The 14,290-nt window shown below is 39.4% G+C and overlaps 1 protein-coding gene across 1 annotated transcript in view; it reads left to right on the forward strand.

The window, feature by feature from the left end:
• LOC144598560 (histone-binding protein RBBP7) overlaps window positions 1-7,167 on the forward strand; it is a 32,277-nt gene extending 25,110 nt beyond the window's left edge. Inside the window, exons 9-12 of the mRNA XM_078408740.1 lie at window positions 157-233; window positions 1,618-1,675; window positions 5,746-5,856; window positions 6,226-7,167. Of these exons, the coding sequence (XP_078264866.1) occupies window positions 157-233; window positions 1,618-1,675; window positions 5,746-5,856; window positions 6,226-6,294 (315 nt within the window). The 3' untranslated portion in view covers window positions 6,295-7,167. The remainder of the gene's footprint in view (window positions 1-156; window positions 234-1,617; window positions 1,676-5,745; window positions 5,857-6,225) is intronic.
• Window positions 7,168-14,290: the final 7,123 nt, after the last annotated feature.

Genomic DNA, 14,290 nt, shown 5'->3' on the forward strand with positions numbered 1-14,290 from the left:
CTGTAATTTTCATCTCTTATTCGTTTCTATCTAGTATACTGCACATACGCCCACATATTCACGAGACTGATAATGAAAGCACCATTTCCTTTGCAAGACCTCTATCCATAATCTTTACTATCCCATTTACCAAAGATGCTGAAATTTATTTTGTAGGTCCAATGGTCTCCACATAACGAAACTATCCTGGCTTCTAGTGGTACAGATCGTCGCCTCAACGTTTGGGATTTAAGGTGAGAAGAAATTTGTACTTTTCCAATGAGCAGCTTTCTTTCAGCCACATATTGATCTGACCTCATGGTGTAATAAAGTAGAGGGTAATTAGTAGCATTGTTCATAGGGAGCACTATCGTAAAGAACACAAAGATCTGAGCTAAAGTGAACAAATAGCAGACACGTTGGGTTGTTCGAATGAGTCTGAGACATCGGTGGAAATTGTTTAGGAAAAGCATTGATAAAATGGATTATTCCAGCTTTCCATAAAATGAGATGACAGGAAATTGTTCACGTGTTGACCAAGACTTCTCAAAACACTGATTCAAAAATGTGTAATTGGATTGTCAAATTGCTGATATGACGCCATATTTTGGAAAGGTTAAAAAAATTAATTCTTCATCCACCACCAATTATTGGGAAATTATCATAATCTGTTATTAGGGATAATAACCAAGTGTTTAAACAAATATAATCTAATGAAAAACTTGCAAAAGAAAAAGTCTTGTTCAATTTAATTCTGCAGAGAGATCATTGTGATAAACAGGGTAATGTTAATGGCTATTACTCGGACTGCCAGAAAGCATTCAATGTAGTTCTAAGTAAAAGACTGGCTTAAAAATAGACTAATTGGTTTCCCTGCCTGGTCGTTTTTCTTCTGATAGTTTTAATGGTTCAATTTTGTAAAGTATCTGTATTTTTCTCCATTTTTGCAATCATTTTGTTAATATATTTCTCAGGCGCCTTGGCTTGCGCCTTGGCTGAGGGGTGATCCTATCGAGGTGTATAAAATCATGATGGGAATAGATAGGCTGAATGCATAGTCTTTTACCCAGAGTATGGGAATCAGGAACCAGAGGTAAATAAGTAAAGATTTAATAGGAACCTGAGGAACAGCTTTTTCCACCAAGATATAGTTGTATGGAATGAGCCACCAGAGGAGGTATGTAGGAAGGAACTGCTGATGCTGGTTTGCACCAAAGATAGACACAAAATGCTGGATAAATTCAGTGGGACAGGCAGCATCTCTGGATAGAAGGAATGGATGACGTTTTGGGTCGAGACCCTTCTTCTGAAGAAGGGTCTCAGCCAGAAACGTCGCCCATTCCTTTTATTCAGTGATGCTGCATGTCCGGCTGAGTTAGTCTAGCATTTTGTGTCTTTATCTTTGCCAGAAGAGGTATTTGAGGCAGGAACTGTAAATACATTTAAAAGACATTTGAACAGATACATGGAGGTGAAAGGCTTGGGGATATGGCCCAAATGCAGGCAGGTGGGACTGGCGGAGATGGGGCATCTTGGTCGGCATGGGCAATTTGGGCAGAAGGGCCTGTTTCCACAATGTTTGATTCTGACTTGTTCTGCAGACTTTAATAAGAATTACCCTGGATGTTGTTATTGCAGCAAAATTGGCGAGGAACAATCAGCAGAAGATGCAGAAGATGGACCTCCAGAATTACTGGTAGGTCTGTGTACAAAATAAAACAATTCAACTAATGTACTTTGCAATATGTCATTCTGTTTATGTTGCCTTTCTTCATTTGCCCTGTTGCAGTGAACAACTTAATTCTTTGCAAAAAAAGATGTAAACATGGACATTAGAGCTTAATTTCTGAGGTTTAGTGGGAATGTCTTCTTTTGACATCAGGATAGTCTTTTCAGAGTTTAACATCAAGGATCCGAATAAAACTGAAGTCCATAGAATGCTGGAGTTAACAGGATTGTATCACATTAAACACAAGTAATGATGATTGTTAGAGGCCATTCATCTCCATACCAGGACATCAGTTCTGGTATTTATTGATCATAATACAGTACAGTATTCTATTTCTCAGATAATGAGGGGATTTAATGTTTAAGTCTTGCTGAATATGGATTATTTCTGAATTTGGCTGATGTGCCAAATACTAGACAATGAGTATTCCCATGAGAGATAAGAGCAAGTTCTTAAACTGCTCAGCAAGTGAGGCAGCAGCCATGGAGAGAAAAACAGCTAACCTTTTTAATGATGTGTTATGCAAATTAAGTGCAAGAGTTGTAGGCTACTTGGTCTCTCAGAGCTCCATGTAATTTTTTCCGAGTCAGAACTAATTTAACATTAGTGTGGGGTGTGCTCTGCAGACTGCCAGTTTGTCATCCACTCACTTCTTGCATGTATTTAGTGATGGTCAATAACTAATATACTTCCTGACTATGGTCCGGCTCTATATATTTTTTAATCTAAATTTTAAGCACTTGTGCCCATAGAGGGTTTTTGTCATGTCACTTTAGTTATTTTATCATTCATTTTAAATTTGTGCTGTGTGGTTATTAACTCTTCAGCTTAAGAAAACACTTTTCCTTTATTTACTTTTGCCCATTTGTTATTTTAAGCATCCTTTGAACTCTACTTTCTTGAGGTGAAGAAAACTGCTTTTTAATATTGTGCTATTTGAGATTTCATTATTACTCATTTATGCCAAAATGGATGAGACAGTAATATAGGGATAATTCATTCCACATCTTTAAACTTTGCAATATTTTGATGTAGTGGAGAGTGAAGAAATATATCTAAAATTGCAACAGGATCTAGATGGGGAAGTGGGCCATGAAATGGCAAAGGGAATTTAATTCTGACAAATATGAGATGCTGCATTTTGTAAATGGTTTGGACCTGGAGAGCCTTAAGAGACCCAGGGCGGTGGTACATAGTTCCCTGGTAGTAGTGGGACAGGTAAATTATGATGACAATGTTTGAAAGCTTGCCCTCATCGGTCAGGACATTGAGTATGGGAATTGGGACATCATGTTACAACTGTTCAAGTAGTTGGTAAGAGCACATTTGAAGTACTGAGTAGTTCTAGTTGCCCATCTATGAATTATATCATTATGCTAGAAAATGTACAGTGAAGGTTCATAAGGACTTTACTGTGACTGGAGGCCTTTAGTTAGTTATGAGATTCTGGATATGGTGGGGTGTTTGCTCTGGGGAGTAGGAGATTGGAATGACCATAAGTATACAATATCATGAGGAGTATGGTTACAGTCTTTTCGCTAGTCTTAGAGAATATAAATTTAAGATGTGAGGACAAAGATTTAAAAGTGACATGCTTTGCAACTTTTTCGCAGTGTGGTGGGTGTTTTGAACAAGCTGTCAGAGAAAGCTGGTGAAGTAGATACAATTACATTTAAGTCATTTAACAAGGTACATGAATAGAAAAGGTTTAGTAGAATATAAACATAGCACAAAAAGTAAGGAAATTTGTGTTTGGTAGATTATTTCTTTGTTGTAACAATGCTTCTTGGCAATAAATCTTATACAATACAATACAATATATCTTTATTGTCATTGTACCCAGGGGTACAACGAGATTGGGAATGCGCCTCCCATATGATGCAATAATTTAGGTAATTTAGACAGCAGCAACCCAACGAAACGAACAGTTGTAACAGTTTTGGACAGGGTAAAGTGCAAGTTGATCTATGCGTTGTGGCCATCCGGCTCAGCAGGACCGGTTCATAGCAGCTATGGCCCTGGGGATGAAGCTGTTCCTGAGTCTGGAGGTGCGGGCATAGAAGGCCTTGTATCGTCTGCCCGATGGAAGGAGTTCGAACAGACTGTTGCAGGGGTGTGAAGAGTCTTTGTGGATGCTGGTGGCTTTTCTGAGGCATCGTGTGTTGTAGATGCCCTCCAAGTCTGGTAGCTGTGTTCCGATGGCCCTCTGAGCTCTATGGACTACCCGCTGTAGAGCTTGGAAAGCCTGTTTGTTTCCCTTTTAAATGGTGCCACATTTGTAAGGAACATGCATTTGTGGGATGAGCAGCAGAGCTGAGTATATGGGTTGCGCCCATGAAAAATTTGCCAAATCTCTGCCAATGCCAAACAGCTTATTCTGCTGTTGCTATTGACTCTTGTTTTGAGCTTCTGGTACCCCCAGGTGCTGACAATCAGGTGCCTGATTGGCAGCATCTGTGAGCATGGGCCCTGCTACAGTGGTCAGTAGGTGTCTGCTCCAAGAATCGGCATGCCACGTTTGACTGATCTGGATAGGGCCTGTGCGATAGGGCAACTTCAAGCTGGTGTTCCGCAAAACCAAGTTGCGGCATTATTTGGAGTGAGCCCTAGTACCATCTCCAAAGTGAAGGCCAAGTTCCATGTAACGGGGGATGTCAGAGACAGGCCGCGAAGTGGGCGTCCCAAGAAGACGACACCCGAAGAAGACCGTTTCCTCACCCTGTCAGCACTTAGGAACCGTAGGCTGTCATCTACAGATTTGCAGTCAAGGTTTGCATGACGATATGGCCGACGGCTCTCTGCCCAGACAATTCGGAACAGACTGCACGCAGCCGATCTCCGGTCTCATAGGGCTGCCAGGCCTGCCATGACTGCCCTTCACCGTCAGGCCCGTTTGCGCTGGTGTCGGCAACACGTGCACTGGAACCTGAACATGTGGATGAACGTTACGTTCAGCGATGAGTCCAGATTCTGCCTAGGGCAGTTGGATCATAGGGTCAAAGTGTGGAGAAGACGCGGAGAACGCTATGCTGATTGCTGCACCGATAGAGTAACATCTTTTGGTGGAGGCAGTGTGATGGTGTGGGGCGGCATCTCCCTCACTGGAAAAACGAGGCTTGTCATCATTGGAGGCAATCTCAATGCAGAGAGATATCGAGATGAGATTCTGCAACCAGTGGCAATCCCATATCTCCACAGTCTGGGACCAAACCCTATCCTCCAAGATGACAATGCTCGCCCCCACAGAGCAGGGTTTCTCAGAGAATACCTCCAGAGTGGAGAGGATGGAATGGCCTGCCAGCAGTCCTGACCTCAACCCCATTGAACACTTGTGGGATCAGCTTGGGTGTGCTGTTCGTGCCAGAGTGACCAACACAACCACGTTGGCTGACTTGCGACAAATGCTGGTTGAAGAATGGGATGCCATCCCACAACAGTGTGTGACCAGGCTGGTGACCAGCATGAGGAGGAGGTGTCAGGCTGTTGTGGCTGTGTATGGTTCTTCCACACGCTACTGAGGCTCCTGTTTATTAAATGAATAAATTGTTAAATTGCCAATATGTCTTGTTTCTTCAGACTTCAATCATCCAATCCACCAAACAACACCGAACAAGAGTCAATGGCAGAATAAGCTGTTTGGCATTGGCAGAGAAGATTTGGCAGCTTTTTCATGGGCGCAACCCACATACTCAGCTCTGCTGCTCATCCCACGAATGCATGTTCCTTACAAATGTGGCACCATTTAAAAGGGAAATAAACAGGCTTTCCAACGGTATAAGATTTATTGCCAAGAAGCATTGTTACAACAAAGAAATAATCTACCAAACACAAATTTCCTTACTTTTTGTGCTATGTTTATATGGGCAAAAAGCAACCAAATAGGACTAGCTTGAATAAACATCTTGGCCAGCATGGACTAGCTAGGCCAAAACAGCATTCCAAAAGGGAAGAATTTCTTCATGTGGAGTGTCAATTTATAGGTAGATTTAAATCTCCTCAACAACCATTCAAGCAATGTTGCTTTTTTTTCCTTGCAGTTTATTCATGGAGGTCACACTGCAAAGATCTCTGATTTCTCCTGGAATCCAAACGAACCGTGGGTAATCTGTTCTGTTTCGGAAGATAATATTATGCAAGTTTGGCAGATGGTGAGTGTTGGTCTTACTGAATTGGCTGTAGCCCAAATAACAAAGATATACAGATGCTCCCCGACTTACGATGCTTCGACTTGTAATATTTCGACTGCGAAGGTGCAAACGGTAGCGAGCCGCAGCTCGCTTCCGGCCACTTGATCACGTGTATTCAATGCATTTCAACATGATATTTTCGGTTTCCAATGGGTTTCTCAGAATGTAACCCCATTGTAAGTTGAGGAGCACCTGTAGTATAAAAATAGTATAAAAAGTACAGAGTATAAAATTTAGTTAATATATTTGGAGCTTGTCTAAAAGACTTTTGTATTATGGTTAAATTACATAAATGTTATTTATCAAGATTTAATTGTAATTTTGTTTCAGGCTGAGAATATTTACAACGATGAAGAGCCTGATACACCAGCCTCTGAACTAGAGAGTCAAGGATCATAAGCCTCATTTTCACCAACTGCTTTCAAGAGATCTGAAAAAAAATCTAGACTGATAATCCTAATACAACAATTTTCCAAGTGGTCCTTTCCAGTCGAGTGCTGGGGCTTGTGTATATATAAAGCACTTACAGAAATTCTGACGTGCAGTTCCTGTAATTGCCAGTGAATGTCGTACAGAAATTTTGGAAGTGTTTTGAGAATGCTAAGCCTGATTTATGCAGTAGTATGTGATTGTATTTCTTAGCATGTATCAAAGCTTATTGATAGCTGCCTGAAATCTAAAGCACAAATTGTATACACTTATGTTTTGCCATAATACAGCTTGACCCTGAAATGTGATTGGCACCAGGGACATTGATTTGGAGTGTGCATGACAATTGATTCCAATGGAAGTGTGTTAAATTTGAAGTATCGACAAGGAATTTTTTATCCTTAAACTTAAGGACAGGAAAGACATTGATTATCCAAAGTGCATGTTGCAGCACTTGAATTATTTGCCTTGCATTTGTCCAGCCCTATTGACCCACAACACATGCATATAGTGGTGGTTCAAATGCCATTAACTTTCCAGCATTTGTTGCTAGAGCATATCCATGTCCATAATTTTGTAATAATTGCAGCATATGTTGTATTATCATTGAAAACAAAATATTTACAAGTTTTTCAGTGTAATTCAGCAAATGGTGAAGAAATGCTACTGCAATCTTCTGAGGGATAAGAACCAACGTATGTGGTGTAGGTTTCTTAGTGTTTGAGGCTCTTGTGTGTATGAGTGTATGCATTTATAAATTTCTGTAGAAATTTGCTTGTCCTGTATTTTCCTTCATAATTTTAAAAGAATTGCATTTTATGCACATTGTAGAGCAGGGATATACAAACAAAATAAACTTTTTGTAATAATTTCTAAAACGGTGGCTGTTTTTTTTAGATGGAGAGAGGCAGAATTTAATCAATAAGCATATTGGAGATTACTTTATCTTTTATGAATGAAATCTCATTGCAAAATTAAGGGTTTTGCATGTGTTGGGAATAACAGTGATTATGTTTGGATTTGTGCTTGTGTTGGGGATTGACTCCATATTTATGAAATTTCTGGTCTTGGATAACTGGGCTATGGATTTGAAATCCTGATGAAGAGAAGCTCCTTTTCTCTATCATGAATCACCTGGGATGATTCCCCTATTGATCTTAGACAGCCTTCTGAGAGGTCAGGTGGCACTTTGATTTAGCTTACATGTGTAAAAGACGGCACATCCTACAATGCGCCAATTTAGTATTACGTGGGGGAAAGGCAGGAGAATGGGATTGAGAGGGAGAGATGGATCAGCCATGACAATGATGATGGGCCGAATGGCCTAATTCAGCTCCTATCACTTATGAACTTAAGTGTTAGCCTAAAACTTGTATTCAAATTTGGATGAATCTTTAACCATCAACCTATATTTTTATTTTTATTTACACAACGGTTTGATGTGAGGCAACATTCACCTACCACCTAATTTTGAGGCGACTTTGTTAATCTTTAAGGACCATTGGTTAAGTCAAAGATAGACCAAAAAGATGGAGTATCTCAGTGGGTCACAGCATCTCTGGAGAAAATGAATAGGTGAAGTTTCAGGTTGTGACCCTTCAGTCTCTCAGTTAAGCCACTGTGGATGATCCACATGGGTTCATGGCACCCAATTCTCCCTTAACATTGCAATTCTGAACTGACACAGCATCAAATTCCAAATCTCTACTGTGTCCAGGTTGAAATAGGTTATGCTTCACTGTCCTTTTATCTGTTGAATTGCCATCATAAGTAGTTCTAAGTGACAATTTTTGATTATCTAAGTGAATGTATCATCTTTACGATTTAAGTATTCAGCATGGATTTTTATAACCTTTGAGAATTGTGTCATATTGGACCCTGCCCATGAAGGTGAGAATTGATATAGACTTAATCTTTGGGAGTGCTGGCAGATCTTGCATCTCCATGCTGATGATTTTCTGGTGAACTAGCAGAGATTAACTGAGAAGCAGTGGATGTAGAGCCATTGCTAATGTTGCCAAGTTCAGATAAACTCAAAATATAAGGGGTTCTGACTTTTCTTCACCTAAGAACATAGGTTCTGTTTAGGTCACTTTAAAAAGTTCAGTGAAACTGGGTTAAAATGGATTTCAAAGAGAGCAAATAGAAAATACTTGCTTTTAAAGGCATGTTATCATTCCCAGTAATCCTCAGACACTCTGCAAGTAACCAATTTATTCAGGGGTAGCATAAAAACAAGCACATACAAACTGGAAGGAAAAATGATTCTGTTATTAAATGGAAGAGTTAGTTACAAGATAGTAGTATTATGTTCAAAATGGAATGAGAAGGAATTGGCATGGTAAGCTTCCTAGGTCAAAATGGACTGGTTTCAAAGTCCTTCAATTTTTGGATTATTTCTCCAGGTGTTGATCATGGTAGTGATCTATTGAAATTCAGTACTAGTAGCCTGCCTATTAACCTGGCATGGTAGAATTAAACCTGCACGCGGGGGACAGGCTGCTAATAATTCTGGCACATTCAGATGCAATGCTTAATTTCACTATTAAGCACTGTGTCAGTGATATCTGCATCACCCCCCCCCCCCCCCCCCCCCAACTACCTGAAGAATGAAATTAGCAGGGGTTTGGTTTGCGGCAGCATTGAAGTCCTGTCCGAAATCCAGAGCTCCTGCACGTGTAATGTTTTACATTAAAATGGTGATACAGTCCTTAACATCTACATGGTTGCACTTATTTACACTTTTCCTTTCTTTCTGCCTCACAAAAAAAATCACTTTCCTATCTAGCGCTTTATTTGCCCTGTGTTCTTATTTCTCCTGAAATACTTAATTTATCAAATTCACTCTTCCACAGACAATGCATAACTGCTGTGAATCCTCTGACTCAGAGATCCTGCAACTATTACTTTCCTCCTAACTATGTGGTGGAAGTCCAAATATTCTCGTCCTCAATTGTTTGCTCTAAGATTTCTTTGGACATATAATCTAGCCGGTTTTCGGTATTGTACCTCAATCTGATTTTAACCACCCCCCCTCAATTGTAGCATCAGAGAACCATCTTGAGCAACCAATCTTTATTAAAAATACTCTTGGGCATCAAAACCTATAAATCTATTGCTGATTTATTTGCCTATGACTCTTGTCACTTTCACCATGTGTTCTGAAATATTGGGAAGACTATAGTTGATTCTTGTTTACACACATGCATTAAACCTGACACATTGATGAATAAAGTTCATGCATAGGCTATGCCAAAATAATTTATTTAAATATCTGATCAGTATTTTTCTAATTGCAGCTTGAATTACATAAAAAATAAGTTGTGTAACAAGTAAAGAAATATTAATGAGATGCTCATCTCGACCTACTTTTGAATGAGTGGTATTAAAAGATGAACGTCACTGTAGAATTAGCTTTTACTGAATTGACAAAATTGCATAATGTTCTCAATATTATAAAAGTTAATCAATCTTGAAGTTTTAAACACTTTCCATATGTATAAGCAAGTCAACGACAATGAATGGACTGAGAACATTTAATTAAAAGGTGATGTTTAGGAATAGTCCTGAAACCTACAATTGAGATGAATGTCAAATAATATTTTCTAAAATAAATGTCTTTCTACTAAACATTTTATATTTATTTTGTCTTTCCAAGTAATTTACAGGTCTGCTGTTGAGCTCGAGTTTAATAACCGTCAATAAAACCTTGTAACTGAAATGGTGTATTAATTGATTGCTAATGTAGGGATAAATAACATCCTCACAGAAAGATAATGCCCACATTTGAGAACTTCTCCCAAATACCTTGCAGTTTCTTAAAAGTTGAAGTAAATTTAAGATTCCAGTGTTCATCTTGCACAACTCCTTGTTAATTCTCACCCAGAAATGTAAAAATGCACATTGTCTATATTTTCTGGTAGATTAAATGGTGCAAGCTTTAATTCAAACATTGCTCGCATCAAGTTCCATTGTGTTGTCAAAAGATTGGGCTCCCTAATAAGCAATGTTAGTCTTCTGCTGTTTTCAATTCCACTTCCTGGTCTCAGCCCTTTCTAAACTCAATCTCATGAATTTACTCTTTCAAATTTGGCATTTGATCATTTTGAAATTAAACTGCTCCATTATTGGTGGCTGTCTTTTAGTATTTATCAATACTTTAAGAAATTCCCTTCACAAGCTTCTCCAGCTAGCTTTTTTCTTGAACCACTTTAAACCTACATCCTTGACCAAGATTTTTGGAAATTGTTCTAATCCGATGCTAAGCTGCCTGTTTAAAACTCTGTAATAATACATAATGTTTGGGACGAAGACCCATCATTTATTTATTTGCCTCTACTCCACAATTTGAGATTTGTAATAGAAAAAATCACATGTGGTTAAAGTGCATTGTCAGATTTTATTAAAGGGTATTTTTTATAAATTTTGGTTTCACCATGTAGAAATTACAGCAGTGTTTATACTTGGTCCCCCATTTCAGGGCACCATAATGTTTGGGACACATGGCTTCACAGGTGTTTGTAATTGCTCAGATGTTTTTATACCTCCTTAATGCAGGTATAAGAGAGCTCTCAGCACCCAGTCTTTCCTCCAGTCTGTCCATCACCTTTGGAAGCTTTTATTGCTGTTTATAAGGACCAAAGTGCCAATGAAAGTCAAAGAAGCCATTATGAGACTGAGAAACAAGAATAAAGCTTAGAGACATCAGCCAAACAGGCTTACCAAAATCAACTGTTTGGAACGTCATTAATAAAAAGCATTGGTGAGCTTACTAATCGCAAATGGACTGGCAGGCTGAGGAAGACCTCCACAGCTGGTGACAAGAATTCTCTCTACAATAAAGAAAAATCCCCAAACATCTGTCCGACAGATCAGAAACACTCTTCAGGTGTGGATTTGTCAATGATCACTGTCCGCAGAAGACTTCATGAACAGAAATACAGAGGCTACACTGCAAGATGCAAACCACTGGTTAGCTGCAAAAATAGGATGGCCAGGTTACAGTTTGCCAAGAAGTACTTAAAAGAGCAACCACAGTTCTGGAAAGTCTTGTGGACAGATAAGACAAAGATTAACTTGTATCAGAGTGATGGCAAGAGCAAATTATGGAGGAGCGAAAGAACTGCCCAGGATCCAAAGCATACCACCTCACTGTGAAACACAGTGGTGGGTGTGTTATGGCCTGGGCATGTACGGCTGCTGAAGGTCCTGGCTCACTTATCTTCATTGATGATACAACTGCTGATGGTAGTAGCATAATGAATTCTGAAGTGTATAGACACATCCTTATCTGCTCAAGTACAAACAAATGCCTCAAAACTCATTGGCCGGCGGTTCATTCTCCAGCAAGACAATACTGCTAAAACAAGAGAGCAGTTTTTCAAAGCTAAATAATGGTATATTCTTGAGTGGCTAAGTCAATCACCTGATCTGAACCCAATTGAGCGTGCCTTTTATATGCTAAAGAGAAAGCAGGGGACTCGCCCCCAAAACAAGCATAAGCTAAAGATGGCTGCAATACAGGCCTGGCAGAGCTTCACCAGAGAAGACACCCAGCAACTGGTGATGTCCATGAATCGCAAAGGATATGCAAAAAAAACTAAACATGACTACTTTCATTTACTTGACATTGCTGTGTCCCAAACATTATGGTGCCCTGAAATTGGGGGGGGGGGGGGGGGGGGGGGAGGATTATGTATAAACACTGCTCTAATTTCTACATGGTGAAACCAAAATGTATAAAAATGGCCTTTATTAAAATCTGACAATGTGCACTTTAACCACATGATTTTTTTCTATTACAAATCTCAAATTGTGGAGTACAGAGGCAAATAAATAAATGATGGGTCTTTGTCCCAAACATGGAGGGGACTGTAGTCCTCAAATGTGATAAGCAACAATAACTGGACATCTGCTGCAGTAAAAGACTTATTTTTACTGGAGGCCAGGAATAGCACTGCTTTCAAAGTGATGTGAATGTATTTGAGTATTACAGTGAAATTATATTTGTCAGGAATTCGTGTAATGTAGATATGGGTGAAAGCCATAAAACTCTGAAAATGACAAGAAAACAATAGTTATTATCCATAGTTGTATTTTTTGATTTTGCGCTTTACATCTCCTTAGTAAATAACATTTTAGATTTGCATTTCAGGAATTCTACAAAATGTGAGAAAATTTGAAAGCATGCTATCCACCCACTCAGACTTGCCCAAAACCTGAATAAAAACAAATTTAAGTATTGACTATTTCTGCCTCACATTGTTTCACAGTAATTCTCTGCTACAATCTTCAGAGGTAGTTTTTTTTTGTTCTCATCACCTGAGGTTTCAATCACAGCAATGCAAGCTAAATGTAAATGCATGAAAATCAAACAATAACTGCAAATGCTGGAACTCTAAATTAAAAAAAAACAAAATCAGCAAGTCAGGCTCCACCTGTGGGAAGAAAAACACTGTCCATTTCTCCACTCTGCTTTCCCATAGATGTAGCCTCACCTATTTAGTGTTTCCAGCATTTTATTTAAGTGTAAATGCACCATCATTACTTTCTTGCCTCAGGAAAACAATAATCAACACAGTGAGCCTATTCCAAACAGGCAGTGTTAGGAAGACGTGCTATGTACCAAACATTCCTTTTATATTTTGAACCAACATATGCAAAATGTAACAATCCTAGTGGAGACTCAAGTTGAATCTTAATTACAATAAAATACAGGACAGCATCTAAGTTGGGGTTCGGGATTGATTTTTTGGTTCCGCAATTAGGTAGAAAGACCAATATAAAAAACATTTCAAAAGGGGTGCCAATTTTACCAATTTGCCGGTTCATGTGTGAGGTCCAGAGAAAAGATATAATTTTTTTCTGTACTGGAATTTGTGTCTTAATTCCCCTCTCATCTTCATAGGCTGTGGCATATGACATCTAGCTCAGTGAGATTTTTATAAGATATATTGAACAGTTCAGAACCAGCTTAGTTAAGACGGTCATGTGTAAGGTAAACAACACGTGAAAAGCAGAATATGCCAGTTTCTCACTTGCTCAATAGTTTGAATATGGAGGAAAAACTCTACAGGTCCACCAGAGATTTTATTTCAGCTCCCTTGGTTCCAGAACCTTTCTGAATTATCCGTTTTGCCGGACCAACAAGGGTCACTACTTGCCAAGGCCTAGGGCAGCCTAGGTGGCCGAGATGCCAGCCCACATGGTCGGCCTCGGAAATCAGCCAAGGAAACAGATCACCCGGCTCCGGCTCAGCCAGAGATCCAGTGCCCTGGCTGCAGGGGGCAAATTCGACTGCCGATTGGCCATGGAAGTCCTGATTCCCTGCCTTACCTGACCACAACTTTCCACCAGTTGTAGGGGGAAATCGGTGGTGGACCTGTATGTGGATTAACACACATCTCTGCCATTTTCCCATCTCTTTGATGCCTCTTTTTGAGATAGTTGTATGAAGATAAATCTCTACCCTTGTAACACATTGCCCCCAAATGACCATTGTGCATGTGCAAGAAGGATAACTTTCTCCTTTACCTCAATATCCACGTGCATATTTTGCCAAATTCTACATGGGATGAAAAATCTTATTCCTTTTCACCATCTCTCACCCCAGGGGCAAATCAGACTTATCATATTGCCCCACCCCAACTCAACTAATACCCTAGCAACCAGTGGTCTGCTCTGAAAAAATCCACAAAGGAGTGTAGGGTAACAGATTTGCCATTTTCAACATACCAATATTTACTAAACTGCAGAAAGTCATGCCCAACACCTTTATGAAAACAGCCACTTATTACATCTCACCCATCGAGGAAGGAAATGCAGATGTAATTTAGAGTAATTGCAATTTCCCCAAAGCTTTTTTTATACCAAATTTTGGCCTTCCTTCTCCACTCCTCAAAGTTGTGACTACATTGTAAACTAGACATCCACTATGACTTGGCAGAATCAATTTAAATTTAAAAAA

The sequence above is a fragment of the Rhinoraja longicauda genome, chromosome 12 (assembly GCF_053455715.1).
Source record: "Rhinoraja longicauda isolate Sanriku21f chromosome 12, sRhiLon1.1, whole genome shotgun sequence".
NCBI lineage: Eukaryota > Metazoa > Chordata > Chondrichthyes > Rajiformes > Arhynchobatidae > Rhinoraja > Rhinoraja longicauda.